General features: G+C 42.7%; 1 protein-coding gene across 2 annotated transcripts in view; it reads left to right on the top strand.

The window, feature by feature from the left end:
• The first annotated feature begins 3,833 nt into the window (after nt 1-3,833).
• NUCKS1 (nuclear casein kinase and cyclin dependent kinase substrate 1) overlaps nt 3,834-17,294 on the top strand; it is a 32,051-nt gene continuing 18,590 nt past the window's right edge. The window contains exon 1 of one of the 2 annotated variants that reach the window (XM_054648740.2): nt 3,834-4,153. In XM_054648740.2, the coding sequence (XP_054504715.1) occupies nt 4,137-4,153 (17 nt within the window). In that variant the 5' untranslated portion in view covers nt 3,834-4,136. The remainder of the gene's footprint in view (nt 4,154-17,294) is intronic. The other variant, XM_077190693.1, reaches the window with a different exon arrangement.

Below are 17,294 nucleotides of genomic sequence, written 5' to 3'. Positions count from 1 at the left end.
AAAAATAATAAATCCAACCATAAAATCCAGCCCGGTTTGGGGTGCAGGAGGAGGAAATAATTGGGGAAGTGGTGCTGGTGAAACCAGAAAAATCTGCTGGTGAAATGATAAAATTAATGATAAAAATAAAAGAAAATAAATAAAATGAAATGATAAAAATGAAATAAAAATAAATTAAATTATAAAAATAAAAAGGAATGGTAAAAATAGAATTAAAATAAAATAAATTATATTTTTAAAATAAAAATTCAGTGCCCCCAGGGCTGATAAAGCCTCACAGTGAGAAATGGTGGGAATAGGAAATTGTGGAGATTTATTATAAATAAATAAAAATAATAAATCCAACCATAAAATCCAGGCAGGTTTGGGGTGCAGGAGGAGGAAATAATTGGGCAAGTGGTGCTGGTGAAACCAGAAAAATCTGCTGGTGAAATAATAAAATTAACGATAAAAATAAATAAAATAAAAAATACATTATAAAAATAAAAAGGAATGATAAAAATAGAATAAAAATAAAATAAAATTATAAAAAGAAAAGGGAATGATAAAAATAAAATTAAATTAAATTTTAAAAATAAAAATTCACTGCCCCCAGGGCTGATAAAACCCCACAGTGAGAAGTGGTGAGAATAGGAAATTGTGGAGATTTATTAAAAATTGAATTTAACCATGAAATCCAGGCAGGTTTGGGGTGCAGGAGGAGGAAATAATTGGGAAAATCCGTGAAATTCAGTGTTCGGGGCGTTGGGTGTGGATCGGGGCCTTGGGGACGCTTCCATGACAAAGGGACGGGAACGGCCCCGGGCTGGCGCTGCCCTAACCGGGACCGCCTAAGTCGCGATAGGCCCGCGACAGGGAGGGACAAAACAAAAGAAAAACAAACAAAGCAAAGGGAGAAATAAAAGAGAAAAAATTCTAAAATAAACAAACAAAAAATTCACAAAAAACCCAAATAAAAAAACCGCGAAAATCAAAAATAACCGCCAAAACAACTCAAAAAAAAACCAAACAAAAAGGAAAAAAAATCCCAAATAACAGGCAAAAAATCCCAAGTAACAGCCAAAAAAAAAAATCAAATAAAAAACCCAAATATACACCCAAAAGCCCAAATAAAAAACCCAAATACACGCCCAAATAAATCCCAAATACACAGCCAAAAAAAACCCAAATACACACCCAAAAGCCCAAATAAAAAACCCAAATACACGCCCAAATAAATCCCAAATACACAGCCAAAAAAATCCCAAATACACAGCCAAAAAAATCTCAACTAAAAAACCCAAATACACACCCAAAAGCCCAAATAAAAAACCCAAATACACGCCCAAATAAATCCCAAATGCACAGCCAAAAAAACCCAAATACACACCCAAAAACCCCAAATATACACCCAAAACCCCAAATAAAAAACCCAAATACACGCCCAAATTAATCCAAAATACACAGCCACAAAAATCCCAATTACACAGCCAAAAAAATATCAACTAAAAAACCCAAATACACACCCAAAAGCCCAAATAAAAAACCCAAATACACGCCCAAATAAATCCAAAATACACAGCCAAAAAAATCCAAATACACACCCCAAAAACCCAAATGCACACTCAAAAAACCCCAAATAAAAAATCCAAATACACAGCCAAAAATATCCCAAATACACACCCAAAAAATCCCAAATACACACCCAAAAAAACAAATAAAAACCCCAAATACACACCCAAAAAACCTCAAATTCACACCCAAAAAAACCCCAACAAATCCCCCAAACAAACCAAATGAAAAAAACCAAACCAAAACAAAAACCAACCCCAAAGACAACCCACAAAAACCAAACAAAAAAACCCAAAACAAAACAAAAAAGAAAAAAAAATCCCAAATACACATCCAAAAAAATCCGAAATACACACTCAAAAAACCCAAATAAAAAACCCAAATACACAACCAAAAACCCCAAATACACATCCAAAAAAACCCAAATAAAAACCCCCAACAAAACCCCAAAACCCAAATTAATTCCTCTGAAATATCCTCAATTATTTTTATTGGGCTGCACGTGGGACATAAAAATGCAAAATTTGTGCACCTGAGTCAGCCCCAGTGGGGTTTAATTCAATATTAATTCATTAATTCCATATTTCCAGCAAGGAATTCCTTGATGTGGTTTCTGCTCCTTCCTCCTTGGGGCTCCTTAATTCAGTGCCTCTTTATTTTTATTTTAATTTTAAATTATCTTAATTTTGGGCCTCTTTATTCCGCATTCAGCCAGAATTCCAAAGGAATTCCAATAAAACTCAAGCAGGGCACGAAATGAAGTGAAATTATCCAAAAATTGTAATTTTTCCTATAAATCTGACCATGTTTGTATCATCAAATGCAGAACAAAACGCATAAAAATAGGATTTAAAGGCATAAAAATAGGATTTAAATGTTATTTTTACTAAAATGGAGGCATGAACCTCCAAAGACCAAAATGCAAAGCAAAAGTGAGAAGGTGCCATTTTAATGGCTGTGGAATATTTTTAATTTTTTCATGGTTAAATCCTCCCCTTTTCTAACAAAATGAGTAATTTGGGGGGTTTGGAGGGAATTTAAAGTGTAAAAATTAAATATTTTCAGTGGGCTTTGCATGAATGGTGCTGGTTAGCACAGGAAAAATGGTGCTGGTGAAAAAAACCCAAAATTATAATTTCTCCTATAAATCTGATCATATTTGTATCATCGAACCAGTCTTCTTAGTGAACCCAATGCATAAAAATAGGATTTAAATTATTTTTTTATTAAAATGGAGGCATGAACCACCAAAGACAAAATGCGAGAAGCTGCATTTTAATGACTGTGGAATATTTTTAATTTTTTCATAGTTAAAGCATCCCCTTTTCTGACTAAAATGAGTGGGTTTGGGGCTTTAAATGGAATTTAAAGTGTAAAAATTAAATATATTCAGTGGGAATTGCATGAATGGTGATGGTTAGCACAGGGAAAATGGTGCTGGTGAAAAACCCCCATAAAAAACCCAAATTGTAAAAATTTCTCCTATAATTCTGACCATGTTTGCATCATCAAACCATTTTCGCACTGTATAAAAATGGGATTTAAATGATATTTTCACTAAAATGGACGCATGAACCTCCAAGGACCAAAATGCAAAGCAAAAGTGAGAAGGTGCCATTTTAATGACTGTGGAATTTTTTTAATTTTTCCATGGTTAAGGCATCCCCTTTTCTTACCAAAATGAAGAATTTTGGGATTTCTGGCGAGTTTAAAGTGCAAAAAAAATCCAAAATCTTCATTGGACTTTGCATGAACTGTGCATGTAACTGCTGACATGCACAGGGAGAAGTGGCGGTGGTGACATCAGTGCTGGCGTCAGAATTTGCCGATGTCACCGATTTTTTGCATTTTTTTATAATAAAAATTAACGACACCGAACCCGCGCCCGGGGCCGCCTTTTCCCTCCAAAACCGCGCCGGGCCCGCGCGGCGAATCTGCGACTCGGGCCTTGAGGCGCCGCAGCTCCCCGGAAAATTCCCGGAGAAACGGGAAAAAATTTCTGCGTGGCGCCGGTGCCGGAGTGACGCGGCGGGCGCGGCGGGAGGGGCGGGACGGGGCGCGGAGGAGCCGCGGCGGCACCGGGAGCCCGTGGCGAATCTGCCGCCGGGGCTCCGCCGCGTGCGGGCCGCGCTGCCCGCCCTCCCCGCGGGGACAGTGGGCGGGCCCTGCGCGCCGTGATGGTTCGAACGAGCCAATGGGGAGCGAGCTCTCGCGGCCTCCGACCAATCGGTGATCGAGGGGGGCGTGGCCGGCGGGGTCGGCGGTACCGCCCCCCCGCTCGCATCCTCTCGGCGGGGCGAGCGCGACCATTTTGCGGGGGGGAGCGGCGGGAGCGGGACCGGCACCGACACCGGGACCGCCAGCGGGATCGGGGAGCGACACCGCGATCGGCGCCGGGGCCGGCATCGGGGAGCGGCACCGGGGGCGGCGGCGGCGCCTGACGGGGGAGCGGCGGCTCCGCAGGCGCGGCCTGAGGCGCTGGGCCCAGCGCTCCCGCTCGCTCCGGGCGGCCTCAGCGGCCCCGGCGGCCTCAGCGTCCCCGTTAGCTCCGCGCCCAGCCCCGCGCGGCCCGCAGCGCCGGGAGGATGTCGCGGCCCGTCAGGTGAGTGCCGGCGGGCCGGCCCCTCGCAGGGCAGGGCGGGCAGGCCTTGCTCGGGGCAGGCCGTGCGGGTTTCTCCTCTATTTCCCCTTGTTTCCCCCCCGCTAACTTGGCACGGCCACCGCCATCCCCGCCGCATTTCGCCCCGCGCCGCTCGCCCGCACTCGGGGGGCCGCGCCGGGGCGGCCCCGCGGCCGCTGTCCCACATTTTGTAACGGGGGAAAAGCGAATTTTTTTATCGCCGCCGCCGCCGTGACCCACTTGGCGCGGGGCGGGCGCCGCTCTGGCCGCCATCCGCGGCCCCCTCCGGGCGGCGGGGCCGGGCCGAGCACGCTGCCGGGGGAGGGGACGCGGTGCCATCCGGCGAGGGTCCGGGGCACGGGGGCTGTGCATGGGGAACCACGCGTAGGGGAGGAGCCGCCAGGAGCCGCCCCCTCGGAGCGAGCGCCGCTGCCTCATGCCCTGCTCCGGCCGGCCGCGGGCTGCGCGCTCCGCGATCGCCTTCCCGCCCTTGTTTTCCCTCTTTTTATTTTCGTTTCCGAGCTTTTGGCAGCCGGGCTGTGCTGGGCGAGGTGGGTCCGGGGTTGGTGGCCGCGGTTGAGCGGTGTTGGTGGGCTCGGATGGAGCGTGGTGGTTTTGGGGATGTGTGCGCGGAGAAGGGAAGGGCTGGAGTGTCAGGGTGGGTATTTGGGGAATATTTGGAAGAAATATTCCCTCTGTGTATTCACTCAGTATTTGGGGTATTTCTTCTCTCAGAGGGTGCTGGGCACTGCCCAGGGAATGGGCACAGCCACAGAGCTCCAGGAGAGTTTGCGTGAGCTCGGTGGGCTGGGATGGAGCGAGGTGGATTTGGGGAGGGGGTGCCCGAGGGAAGGGGCTGGAGCTGTGTCAGGGGAAATATTTGGGATATTTCTTCTTCCAGAGGGTGCTGGGCACTGCCCAGGGAGTGGGCACGGCCACAGAGCTCCAGGAGAGTTTGGACAGGGCTGGGATGGAGCGTGGTGGATGTGGGGATGTGTGCACGGGGAAGGGAAGGGCTGGAGCTGTGTCAGGGTGGGGTTTTGGGGAATATTTCTTCCCTCAGAGGGATGAAATATTCCCTCTGTATATTCCCTCAGTATTTGGGGTATTTCTTCCTTCAGAGGGTGCTGGGCACTGCCCAGGGAGTGGGCACAGCCACAGAGCTCCAGGAGAGTTTGGACATTGCTGGGTGTGGGCTGGGATGGAGCGAGGTGGATTTGGGGAGGGGATGCCCGAGGGAAGGGAAGGGCTGGAGCTGTGTCAGGATGGGGTTTTGGGGAATATTTCTTCCCTCACAGGGAAGAAATATTACCTCCATATATTCTCTCAGTATTCGGGGTATTTCTTCCCTCAGAGGGTGCTGGGCACTGCCCAGGCTGCCCCGGGAATGGGCACGGCCACAGAGCTCCAGGAGAGTTTGGACGGGGCTGGGATGGAGCGTGGTGGATGTGGGGATGTGTGCACGGGGAAGGGAAGGGCTGGAGCTGTGTCAGGGTGGGTTTTTGGGGAATATTTCTTCCCTCAGAGGGTGCTGGGCACTGCCCAGGCTCCTCAGGGAATGGGCATGGCCACAGAGCTCCAGGAGAGTTTGGACATTGCTGGGTGTGGGCTGGGATGGAGCGAGGTGGATGTGGGGATGTGGGGCATGGGGAAGGGAAGGGCTGGAGCTGTGTCAGGGGAAGTATTTGGGATATTTCTTCCCTCAGAGGGTGCTGGGCACTGCCAGGGTTCCCCAGGGAATGGGCACGGCCACAGAGCTCAAGCAGAGTTTGGACATTGCTGGGTGTGGGCTGGGATGGAGCATGGTGGATTTGGGGAGGGGATGCCCAAGGGCAGGGAAGGGCTGGAGCTGTGTCAGGGGAAGTATTTGGGATTTTTCTTCCCTCAGAGGGTGCTGGGCACTGCCAGGGTTCCCCAGGGAATGGGCACAGCCGCAGAGCTCAAGCAGAGTTTGGACATTGCTGCCGGGGATGGCCAGGATGGGATTTTGGGGTGTGTGTGCAGAGCCAGGAGCTGCTCTGGATGAACCTTGGGAGTCCATTCCAGCTCAGGACATTCTGTGATTCCCCTGGTGTCTCAAATCTTTAGCAAGGAGGTGGCAAAAGGGTGAGCTCGTGATTCCAGCTGTCCTTAGAGCAGAGCTGTGAGGTTTCCCACGGTGTTCTCCTCATGCTTTGGAATTTCCTCATTCTCAAGTGATTGGCTGGAGTTTTATTCCCAGCTGGAGTTGTTTTATTCCCAATTGGAGTTTTATTCCCAGTGAGCCTGGGCTGGGCTGTGGATGTTTGGTGTCCTGGCTGATTGAACTATAAAGTACAAATTACTAATTGAACTATAAAGTACAAATTACTAATTTAACTATAAAGTACAAATTAACAACGATGCATCGATACATTTGGAGATGACAGCATTTCTATTTAATAAGTAATATGTCCCAAAATGCAGAATTGAAAATATAAATGGGACCCAGGAGTGCTTTGCTGAGTGGGGGAGTGGCTCAGGGATGGGTGAGCTCCCAAATTAGTGCTGATGTGACTCTGCTGCCTGAGGGGACACTTCAGTGCTGGGCATTTCCTCCACGTTAGGAAAAGCTGCTGTCTTTAAGGGCAGAGCCTCTGAACTTGCTGGAATTAATATTTTTGAGAGAGTTTTAAAAAAATAATTAAAATAAAACACCTCTGTCCAATCCTGGTTTTGTTGCTTTATAGAAAGGAGTGAAATTTCCCATGGTGTTCTCCTCATGCTTTGGAATTTCCTCATTCTCAAGTGATTGGCTGGAGTTTTATTCCCAGTTGGAGTTGTTTTATTCCCAATTGGAGTTGTTTTATTCCCAATTGGAGTTTTATTCCCAGTGAGCCTGGGCTGGGCTGTGGATGTTTGGTGTCTTGGCTAATTGAACTATAAAGTACAAATTACTAATTGAACTATAAAGTACAAATTACTAATTGAACTATAAAGTACAAATTAACAACGATGCATCTATACATTTGGAGATGACAGCATTTCTATTTAAGTAATATGTCCCAAAATGCAGAATTGAAAATATAAATGGGACCCAGGAGTGCTTTGCTGAGTGGGGGAGTGGCTCAGGGATGGGTGAGCTCCCAAATTAGTGCTGATGTGACTCTGCTGCCTGAGGGGACACTTCAGTGCTGGGCATTTCCTCCACGTTAGGAAAAGCTGCTGTCTTTAAGGGCAGAGCCTCTGAACTTGCTGGAATTAATATTTTTGAGAGAGTTTTAAAAAAATAATTAAAATAAAACACCTCTGTCCAATCCTGGTTTTGTTGCTTTATAGAAAGGAGTGAAATTTCCCATGGTGTTCTCCTCATGCTTTGGAATTTCCTCATTCTCAAGTGATTGGCTGGAGTTTTATTCCCAATTGGAGTAGTTTTATTCCCAATTGGAGTAGTTTTATTCCCAGTTGGAGTAGTTTTATTCCCAATTGGAGTTGTTTTATCCCCAATTGGAGTTGTTTTATTCCCAATTGGAGTTGTTTTATTCCCAATTGGAGTTGTTTTATTCCCAGCTGGAGTTGTTTTATTCCCAATTGGAGTCGTTTTATTCCCAATTGGAGTCGTTTTATTCCCAATTGGAGTCGTTTTATTCCCAATTGGAGTTGTTTTATTCCCAATTGGAGTTGTTTTATTCCCAGCTGGAGTTGTTTTATTCCCAATTGGAGTTGTTTTATTCCCAATTGGAGTTGTTTTATTCCCAATTGGAGTTGTTTTATTCCCAATTGGAGTTGTTTTATCCCCAGTTGGAGTAGTTTTATCCCCAATTGGAATTGTTTTATCCCCAATTGGAGTTGTTTTATTCCCAATTGGAGTTGTTTTATTCCCAGTTGGAGTAGTTTTATCCCCAATTGGAGTTGTTTTATTCCCAATTGGAGTTGTTTTATTCCCAATTGGAGTTGTTTTATTCCAAATTGGAGTTGTTTTATTCCCAGTTGGAGTTGTTTTATTCCCAATTGGAGTTGTTGTATTCCCAATTGGAATTGTTTTATTCCCAATTGGAGTTTTATTCCCAGTGAGCCTGGGCTGGGCTGTGGATGTCTTGGGTGTCTTGGCTGATTGAACTATAAAGCACAAATTAATTGTGATAATGATACATCTATACATTTGGAGATGACAGCGTTTGTATTGAAACCCATTCATAAATTAATGCTGCAATGAAGTTTTTTCTGCCTGGCTTTGCTGATTTTTGGGGAAATGGAGGCCTGGTGAAAAGTTCCTCAATGTAGGGTTTTCCTCCAGTCAGTGCTCTTTGAATTTATTGCAGTTTTCTGCTGGTTTGGGGTGGAGTTTGTGTGCACCTAAAGCAGTGAAATTCATAAAATCCACCCTAAATCCCAAGTTTTTACTCCACTTGTTGAGAAAATTGCCCTGATAGATGCAGCAGTGCCTTATCTCTGGATTTAATAACCCTTCAGGGGAAAAAATGTAAATATTCAGTGCCTGCTGCATTGTATTGCTCTGCTAGCTAGAAAACCCTGCCTGTGGATTGAAACCCATTCATAAATTAATGATGCAATGAAGTTTTTTCTGCCTGATTTTGCTGATTTTTGGGAAAATGGAGGCCTGGTGAAAAGTTCTTCAATGTAGGGTTTTCCTCTTGTCAGTGCTTTTTGAATTTATTGCTGTTTTCTGCTGGTTTGGGGTGGAATTTGTGCTCACCTAAAGCAGTGAAATTCATAAAATCCACCCTAAATCCCAAGTTTTTACTCCACTTGTTGAGAGAATTCACCTGATAGATGCAGCAGTGCCTTATCTCTGGATTTAATAACCCTTCAGGGGAAAAAATGTAAATATTCAGTGCCTGCTGCATTGTATTGCTCTGCTAGCTAGAAAACCCTGCCTGTGGATTGAAATCCATTCATAAATTAATGCTGCAATGAAGTTTTTTCTGCCTGGCTTTGCTGATTTTTGGGAAAATGGAGGCCTGGTGAAAAGTTCTTCAATGTAGGGTTTTCCTCCAGTCAGTGCTCTTTGAATTTATTGCTGTTTTCTGCTGGTTTGGGGTGGAATTTGTGTGCACCTAAAGCAGTGAAATTCATAAAATCCACCCTAAATCCCAAGTTTTTATTCCACTTGTTGAGAAAATTGACCCGAGGCTGAGTGTGGCTGTTAATGTCAATTATTTCAAATTAAGTAGGAATAAAGTCCTGGCTATTTCCAGGCTTCTTGTGGCTGGCACTGAGAGCCAGGTGCTCCTGGCTGGGAATTATGGGGTTTTCAGTGCTGGTAGAAAAAGGCAAGGAGTAAAAACGAAAGAAACCTGAAATTATTGAATTTCTGCATCTCTTGTGTAACTCTGCTGAAGTTCTGCAAAGAGAGCTGGGGCTGCTTATAGAGAAAAAAAGAAAATTAAATTAAATACTTGGAGCCACTATTTTTATATATTTATATGTATATATATTTATATATTTTTCATATATTTTTATTTATATATATCATATATATATGATATATATTTATATATATTATTTATATATATCATATATATATCATATATATAATTATATATATATATATGTATGTATGTATAGCATCAATTAATGTATTTAAAATCAGAATTTTGATTTCTGCTGCAAATTTCTTCTGCTTTTTCCCACTGGTCACTTTTATTTGCTGGTTTTCTCCTGCAGGCTTTGCAGATTGAGGTGTTGTGGGCAGGGGTGGAAATCCCAGGGGTTTTTTTTTTGGTCATTCATTTTAAACTTCAAGCCAGTTATGAATTTATCTCAGTGCTTCAAGGCTTTACACCTTTCATTTTTCTGGATTTGAATCCTTCCTTCCGTTGTTGGCATTGCAGTGAAAGGGTGAAATTTTATTTGCAGGAAAAAAAATAGATTTATTCAATGTAAAATATAAAGTAGAAATAATTGTGATTGTGGAAGAGTTGCTGTGGGATTGCAGGCAAGCAAGAGTTCCTTGGGGATTGGCACTTAATAACATGGAATGATGAGAAAAAAGCTGATTTTTGGTCTCTTCCAGTCTGGGGAGAAGCAGAGAGAAGGTGGAGGTGCAAGAAAATCCAAAATAGAGAGAGTGGGGTGAGCTGAGTGTTTGGCTTTGGTTCCCCTCCTGCTCTGCATCATTAAAATCAAATAGAGAATGAGCAAAAACTGCTTTAATTATGGAATCATTTAATTATGAAATCATTCCATTGTTCTGGGGAGTTCAAAATCCTGAAATCCCTGCAGAAGCTCAAGTGGGGAATCAGCCCAGCCCCAAATCTCAGTGCTGAGTCCTGGCTCCAATTTGTGCCCAGACAGGGGTGATTTTAATTTCACCCAGTTGGGATTTTTAAACCAGTTGGGATCTGATGCTTTAGCAGTGAAAAGAGTTGGGATTTTTGTACCTTGTCAATAAAAGAGCTGGGATTGGATGGTTTATCAATAAAAGAGCTGGGATTTGGGAGTTTATCAATAAAAGAGCTGGGATTTGGTGGTTTATCAATAAAAGAGCTGGGGTTTGATAGTTTGTCAATAAAAGAGATGGGATTTGACAGTTTATCAATAAAAGAGCTGAGATTTTATAGTTTATCAATAAAAGAGCTGGGGTTTGATGGTTTATCAATAAAACCACTGGGATTGGATGGTTTATCAATAAAAGAGCTGGGGTTTGACAGTTTATCAATAAAACAACTGGGATTTTATAGTTTATCAATAAAAGAGCTGGGGTTTGACAGTTTATCAATAAAACAACTGGGATTTTATAGTTTATCAATAAAAGAGCTGGGGTTTGACAGTTTATCAATAAAACAGCTGGGGTTTGATGGTTTATCAATAAAACAGCTGGGATTGGATGATTTATCAATAGAAGAGCCGGGGTTTGACAGTTTATCAATAAAAGAGCTGGGGTTTGATGGTTTATCAATAAAACCACTGGGATTTGATGGTTTATCAATAAAAGAGCTGGGGTTTGATGGTTTATCAATAAAACCACTGGGGTTTGATGGTTTATCAATAAAACAGCTGGGATTTGATGGTTTATCAATAAAAGAGCTGGGGTTTGATGGTTTATCAATAAAACAGCTGGGGTTTGACAATTTATCAATAAAACAGCTGGGGTTTGATGGTTTATCAATAAAACAGCTGGGGTTTGATGGTTTATCAATAAAACAGCTGGGATTGGATGGTTTATCAATAAAACCACTGGGATTTTATAGTTTATCAATAAAACCACTGGGGTTTGATGGTTTATCAATAAAAGAGCTGGGATTGGACAGTTTATCAATAAAACCAATGGGGTTGGATGGTTTATCAATAACAGAGCTGGGATTTGGGAGTTTATCAATAAAAGAGCTGGGATTGGATGGTTTATCAATAAAACCACTGGGATTGGATGGTTTATCAATAAAAGAGCTGGGGTTTGATGGTTTATCAATAAAACCACTGGGATTTGGCAGTTTATCAGTAAAAGAGCTGGGATTGGATGGTTTGTCCATAAACCAGCTGGGGTTTGATGGTTTATCAATAAAAGAGCTGGGGTTTGATTATTTATCAGTAAAAGAGCTGGGATTTGATGGTTTGTCAATAACAGAGCTGGGATTTGATGGTTTATCAATAAAACCACTGGGATTTGATGGTTTATCAATAAAACAGCTGAGATTTTATAGTTTATCAATAAAAGAGCTGGGATTTTATAGTTTATCAATAAAAGAGCTGGGATTTTATAGTTTATCAATAAAAGAGCTGGGATTTTATAGTTTATCAATAAAAGATTTAACCCCCGAGTGCCCAGGGCGGGTCCCTGGCTGTCCCCAGGTGCCCTGGGCCTCCTCCTGTTGGTGCCTTCCCCTCCCTGCCCATGGAAATCCCAAATCCAGCCCTGCTTTTGTTATGGCTGCAGGAATCATTCATTGTTCTGTGGGGTTCCAATCCTGAAATCCTGAAATCCTTGCAGAGCCTGAAGTGGGGAATGAGCCCAGAGCCAAATCTCAGCTCTGTCCTGGGACCCTCTCAGTGCTGGGTCCTGAGTCCCAATTTGTGCCCAGACAGGGGTGATTTTAATTTTACCCAGTTGGGATTTTTAAACCAGTTGGGATCTGATGCTTTAGCAGTGAAAAGAGTTGGGATTTTTGTACCTTGTCAATAAAAAAGCTGGGGTTTGATGGTTTGTCAATAAAAGAGCTGGGGTTTGATTATTTATCAATAAAAGAGCTGGGATTGGATGGTTTATCAATAAAAGAGCTGGGATTTGGGAGTTTATCAATAAAAGAGCTGGGGTTTGATGGTTTATCAATAAAAGAGCTGGGATTTGGGAGTTTATCAATAAAAGAGCTGGGATTGGATGGTTTATCAATAAAACAGCTGGGGTTTGATTCTTTATCAATAAAAGAGCTGGGGTTTGATGGTTTATTAATAAAACAGGTGGGATTTGGGAGTTTATCAATAAAAGAGTTGGGGTTGGATGGTTTATCAATAACAGCTGGGATTTGATGGTTTATCAATAAAACCACTGGGATTTGATGGTTTATCAATAAAACCACTGGGATTTGGGAGTTTATCAATAAAACAGCTGGGGTTTGATAGTTTATCAATAAAAGAGCTGGGGTTTGGGAGTTTATCAATAAATCAGCTGGGATTGGATGGTTTATCAATAAAAGAGCTGGGGTTTGATTCTTTATCAATAAAACCACTGGGATTTGGTGGTTTATCAATAAAAGAGCTGGGATTTGGGACTTTATCAATAAAACCACTGGGATTGGATGGTTTATCAATAAAAGAGCTGAGATTTTATAGTTTATCAATAAAACAGCTGGGGTTTGATGGTTTATCAATAAAACAGCTGGGATTTTATAGTTTATCAATAAAAGAGCTGGGATTTTATAGTTTATCAATAAAAGATTTAACCCCCAAATGCCCAGGGCGGGTCCCTGGCTGTCCCCAGGTGCCCTGGGCCTCCTCCTGCTGGTGCCTTCCCCTCCCTGCCCATGGAAATCCCAAATCCAGCCCTGCAGTTTTGCCTTGCCCAGCTCTGGAAATCCCTGCAGGGAGCACTGGTGGCTGCAATTTCTGATTTCTGTGCATTAAAAATGCACCCAAAATGCTTTTAGTGGCAATATTTGGTGATTATTTTGGCCTCACCTTTACCTGAGAGTGAAACCTGAGGCTCAGGAGGGGCTGGAGCTTTGCTCACAAACCCTGAGGAGTTTTGGTCCCATTGGGTGAATCAAGGCTGTGCTGAAAATAAATATTAAATAAAACCTCAATAACCATTTCATGTCCTTGCCCTTGCTCTGTTGGATTGAGCCTGGGAGGTTTGATTTGATCTAAATTTTCCCTTCAATGCCTGCATTTTTGAAGGCTCCTTTCAGCATTGCTTTGCAGCATTTTATGTGTTGTGGCATTTTTTAAAATGTGGCTTTTAATGCCTGTAAAAACATCTGGGAATCTCTGCATTCCCTTAAAACACAAAAAAACCCCAAACTTTTCTATCTGATTGTGGGGCTGTGCTGATGTGGATTTAAAAACTGAAGGTTTAGGCACTAAATTGAAGTTGTGGTATTAAAATGACATTTTTTTCTCAGTGTTATAGGAATTTAGTGATGTTTTAATGTTTTGATTTTGCATTTCATCTTTGCATTCTCTTTAAAAAAAACCCCAAACTTTTCAGATTGTGGGGCTGTGCTGATGTGGATTTAAAAACTGAGAGTTTTGGGGACTAAACTGAAGATGAGGATGACATTTTTTTCTCAATTTTTATAGGAATTCAGTGATCCTTTGGTGTTTTGATGTTGCATTTCATCTTTGCATTCTCTTAAAAAAACCCCAAACTTTTCTGATTGTGGGGCTGTGCTGATGTTGATTTAAAAACTGAGAGTTTGGGCACTAAACTGAAGTTGAGGTTATGAAAATGCCATTTTATTCTCAGTTTTATAGGAATTTGACATTTTGATTTTGCATTTCATCTTTGCATTCTCTTTAAAAACCCCAAACTTTTCAGATTGTGGGGCTGTGCTGATGTAGATTTAAAAACTGAGACTTCAGGCACTAAATTGAAGATGAGGTTATGAAAATGCCATTTTTTTTAAAAAATAAAACCAATTTTAAGCCATGAGTTCAAGGTGCTCAAGAGGACAAACTTCATTTCCCTGTACAAATTTTCTCTTCCTTTCATTTGTATTTTTGGGATGTTTTTTAAGGGATTGGTTTCATTTTTTTTGGTTTTTCAATTTCTTTAAGAGGTTTGGCTTAAAAAGCAATTAAAATTAAAAATAAAACCACTTTTGCTCCTGCATCCTTCTGCAAGCCATGACTTAGAGATGCTCAGCAGGGCAACTTAAACTTGATTTACCTGCACAAATCTTCCCTTCTTTTCCCTTTTTGGTATTTTGGGGGTGTTTTTTAATGAATTGGTTCCATTTTTTCATTTTTCAATTTCTTTAAGAGCTTTGGGTTGAAATAAAACCAATTTTGCATCTGGGAATTCCTGTATGCAAAATCCCATTTTTCCTTGGTTTTGGCCCAAAGGACAGGAAAAGGAGCTCTGGGAATTTAATTTTGTATGCAAAATCCCATTTTTCCTTGGGTTTTGGCCTAAAATGCAGGAAAAGGAGCTCTGGGAATTCCTGTATGCAAAATCCCATTTTTCCTTGGGTTTTGGCCTAAAATGCAGGAAAAGGAGCTCTGGGAATTTCTGTATGCAAAATCCCATTTTTCCTTGGGTTTTGGGCCCAAAGTGCAGGAGAAAGCAGCTCTGGGAATTCCTGTATGCAAAATCCCATTTTTCCTTGGGTTTTGGCCTCAAGGACAGGAAAAGGAGCTCTGGGAATTCCTGTATGCAAAATCCCATTTTTCCTTGGAATTGGGCCCAAAGGACAGGAAAAGGAACTCTGGGAATTTCTGCATGCAAAATCCCATTTTTCCTTGGTTTTGGGCCCAAAATGCCGGAGAAAGGAGCTCTGGGAATTTAATTTCTGCATGCAAAATCCCATTTTTCCTTGGTTTTGGGCCCCAAGGGACAGGAAAAGGAGCTCTGGGAATTTAATTTTGTATGCAAAATCCCATTTTTCCTTGGTTTTGGCCCAAAGGACAGGAAAAGGAGCTCTGGGAATTTCTGCATGCAAAATCCCATTTTTCCTTGGTTTTGGGCCCAAAGGGACAGGAGAAAGGAGCTCTGGGAATTCCTGTATGCAAAATCCCATTTTTCCTTGGTTTTGGCCCAAAGGACAGGAAAAGGAGCTCTTGGAATTTCTGTATGCAAAATCCCATTTTTCCTTGGTTTTGGGCCCAAAGGACAAGAGAAAGGAGCTCTGGGAATTTCTGTATGCAAAATCCCATTTTTCCTTGGAATTGGGCCCAAAGTGCAGGAAAAGGAGCTCTGGGAATTTCTGCATGCAAAATCCCATTTTTCCTTGGTTTTGGCCCCAAGAGACAGGAAAAGGAGCTCTGGGAATTCCTGTATGCAAAATCCAATTTTTCCTTGGTTTTGGGCCCAAAGGACAGGAAAAGGAGCTCTGGGAATTCCTGTATGCAAAATCCCATTTTTCCTTGGTTTTGGGCCTCAAGGACAGGAAAAGGAGCTCTGGGAATTTAATTTTGTATGCAAAATCCCATTTTTCCTTGGTTTTGGCCTAAAGGAAAAGAGAAAGCAGCTCTGGGAATTTCTGTATGCAAAATCCCATTTTTCCTTGGTTTTGGGCCCAAAAGACAGGAGAGAGGAGCTCTGGGAATTTCTGCATACAAAATCCCATTTTTCCTTGGTTTTTTGGCCCAAAGTGCAGGAAAAAGCACCTGGGAATTCCTGCATGCAAAGTCCCATTTTTCCTTGGTTTTTGGCCTAAAATGCAGGAAAAGGAGCTCTGGGAATTTCTGCATGCAAAATCCCATTTTTCCTTGGTTTTTTGGCCCAAAGTGCAGGAAAAAGCACCTGGGAATTCCTGCATGCAAAGTCCCATTTTTCCTTGGTTTTTGGCCTAAAATGCAGGAAAAGGAGCTCTGGGAATTTCTGCATGCAAAATCCCATTTTTCCTTGGTTTTTTGGCCCAAAGGGCAGGAAAAAGCAGCTCTGAGAATTCCTGTATGCAAAATCCCATTTTTCCTTGGTTTGGGCCCCAAGGACAGGAAAAGGAGCTCTGGGAATTCCTGTATGCAAAATCCCATTTTTCCTTGGGTTTGGGCCCAAAGTGCAGGAAAAGGAGCTCTGGGAATTTCTGTATGCAAAATCCCATTTTTCCTTGGTTTTGGGCCCAAATTGCAGGAGAAAGCAGCTCTGGGAATTTCTGTATGCAAAATCCCATTTTTCCTTGGTTTTGGCCTGAAGGACAGGAAAAGGAGCTCTGGGAATTTCTGTATGCAAAATCCCATTTTTCCTTGGTTTTTGGCCTAAAATGCAGGAAAAGGAGCTCTGGGAATTTCTGTATGCAAAATCCCATTTTTCCTTGGTTTTGGGCCCAAGGGACAGGAAAAGGAGCTCTGGGAATTTCTGTATGCAAAATCCCATTTTTCCTTGGTTTGGGGCCCAAATTGCAGGAGAAAGCAGCTCTGGGAATTTCTGTATGCAAAATCCCATTTTTCCTTGGTTTTTGGGCCCAAGGGACAGGAAAAGGAGCTCTGGGAATTCCTGTATGCAAAATCCCATTTTTCCTTGGTTTTTGGGCCCAAAGGGCAGGAAAAGGAGCTCTGGGAATTTCTGCATGCAAAATCCCATTTTTCCTTGGTTTTGGGCCCAAGGGACAAGAGAAAGGAGCTCTGGGAATTTCTGCATGCAAAATCCCATTTTTCCTTGGTTTGGGGCCCAAAGTGCAGGAAAAGGAGCTCTGGGAATTTCTGTATGCAAAATCCCATTTTTCCTTGGTTTTGGGCCCAAAGGACAGGAAAAGCAGCTCTGGGAATTCCTGCATGCAAAATCCCATTTTTCCTTGGTTTTGGCCCAAAGGGCAGGAAAAGGAGCTCTGGGAATTTCTGTATGCAAAATCCCATTTTTCCTTGGGTTTTGGCCTAAAGGAAAAGAGAAAGGAGCTCTGGGAATTCCTGCATGCAAAATCCCATTTTTCCTTGGTTTTTGGGCCCCAAGGGCAGGAAAAGGAGCTCTGGGAATTTCTGTAGCTGCAGCTCCTCCAGGGCTGAGTTATCAACTGAAATTCATGGAATTCTCAAATCCAACAAGGCTGCC

The sequence above is a fragment of the Agelaius phoeniceus genome, chromosome 25 (assembly GCF_051311805.1).
Source record: "Agelaius phoeniceus isolate bAgePho1 chromosome 25, bAgePho1.hap1, whole genome shotgun sequence".
In the NCBI taxonomy this organism is placed as follows: domain Eukaryota; kingdom Metazoa; phylum Chordata; class Aves; order Passeriformes; family Icteridae; genus Agelaius; species Agelaius phoeniceus.
Note: the sequence above shows the minus strand (reverse complement) of the source record. Positions and strands in the feature narration are given on the sequence as shown.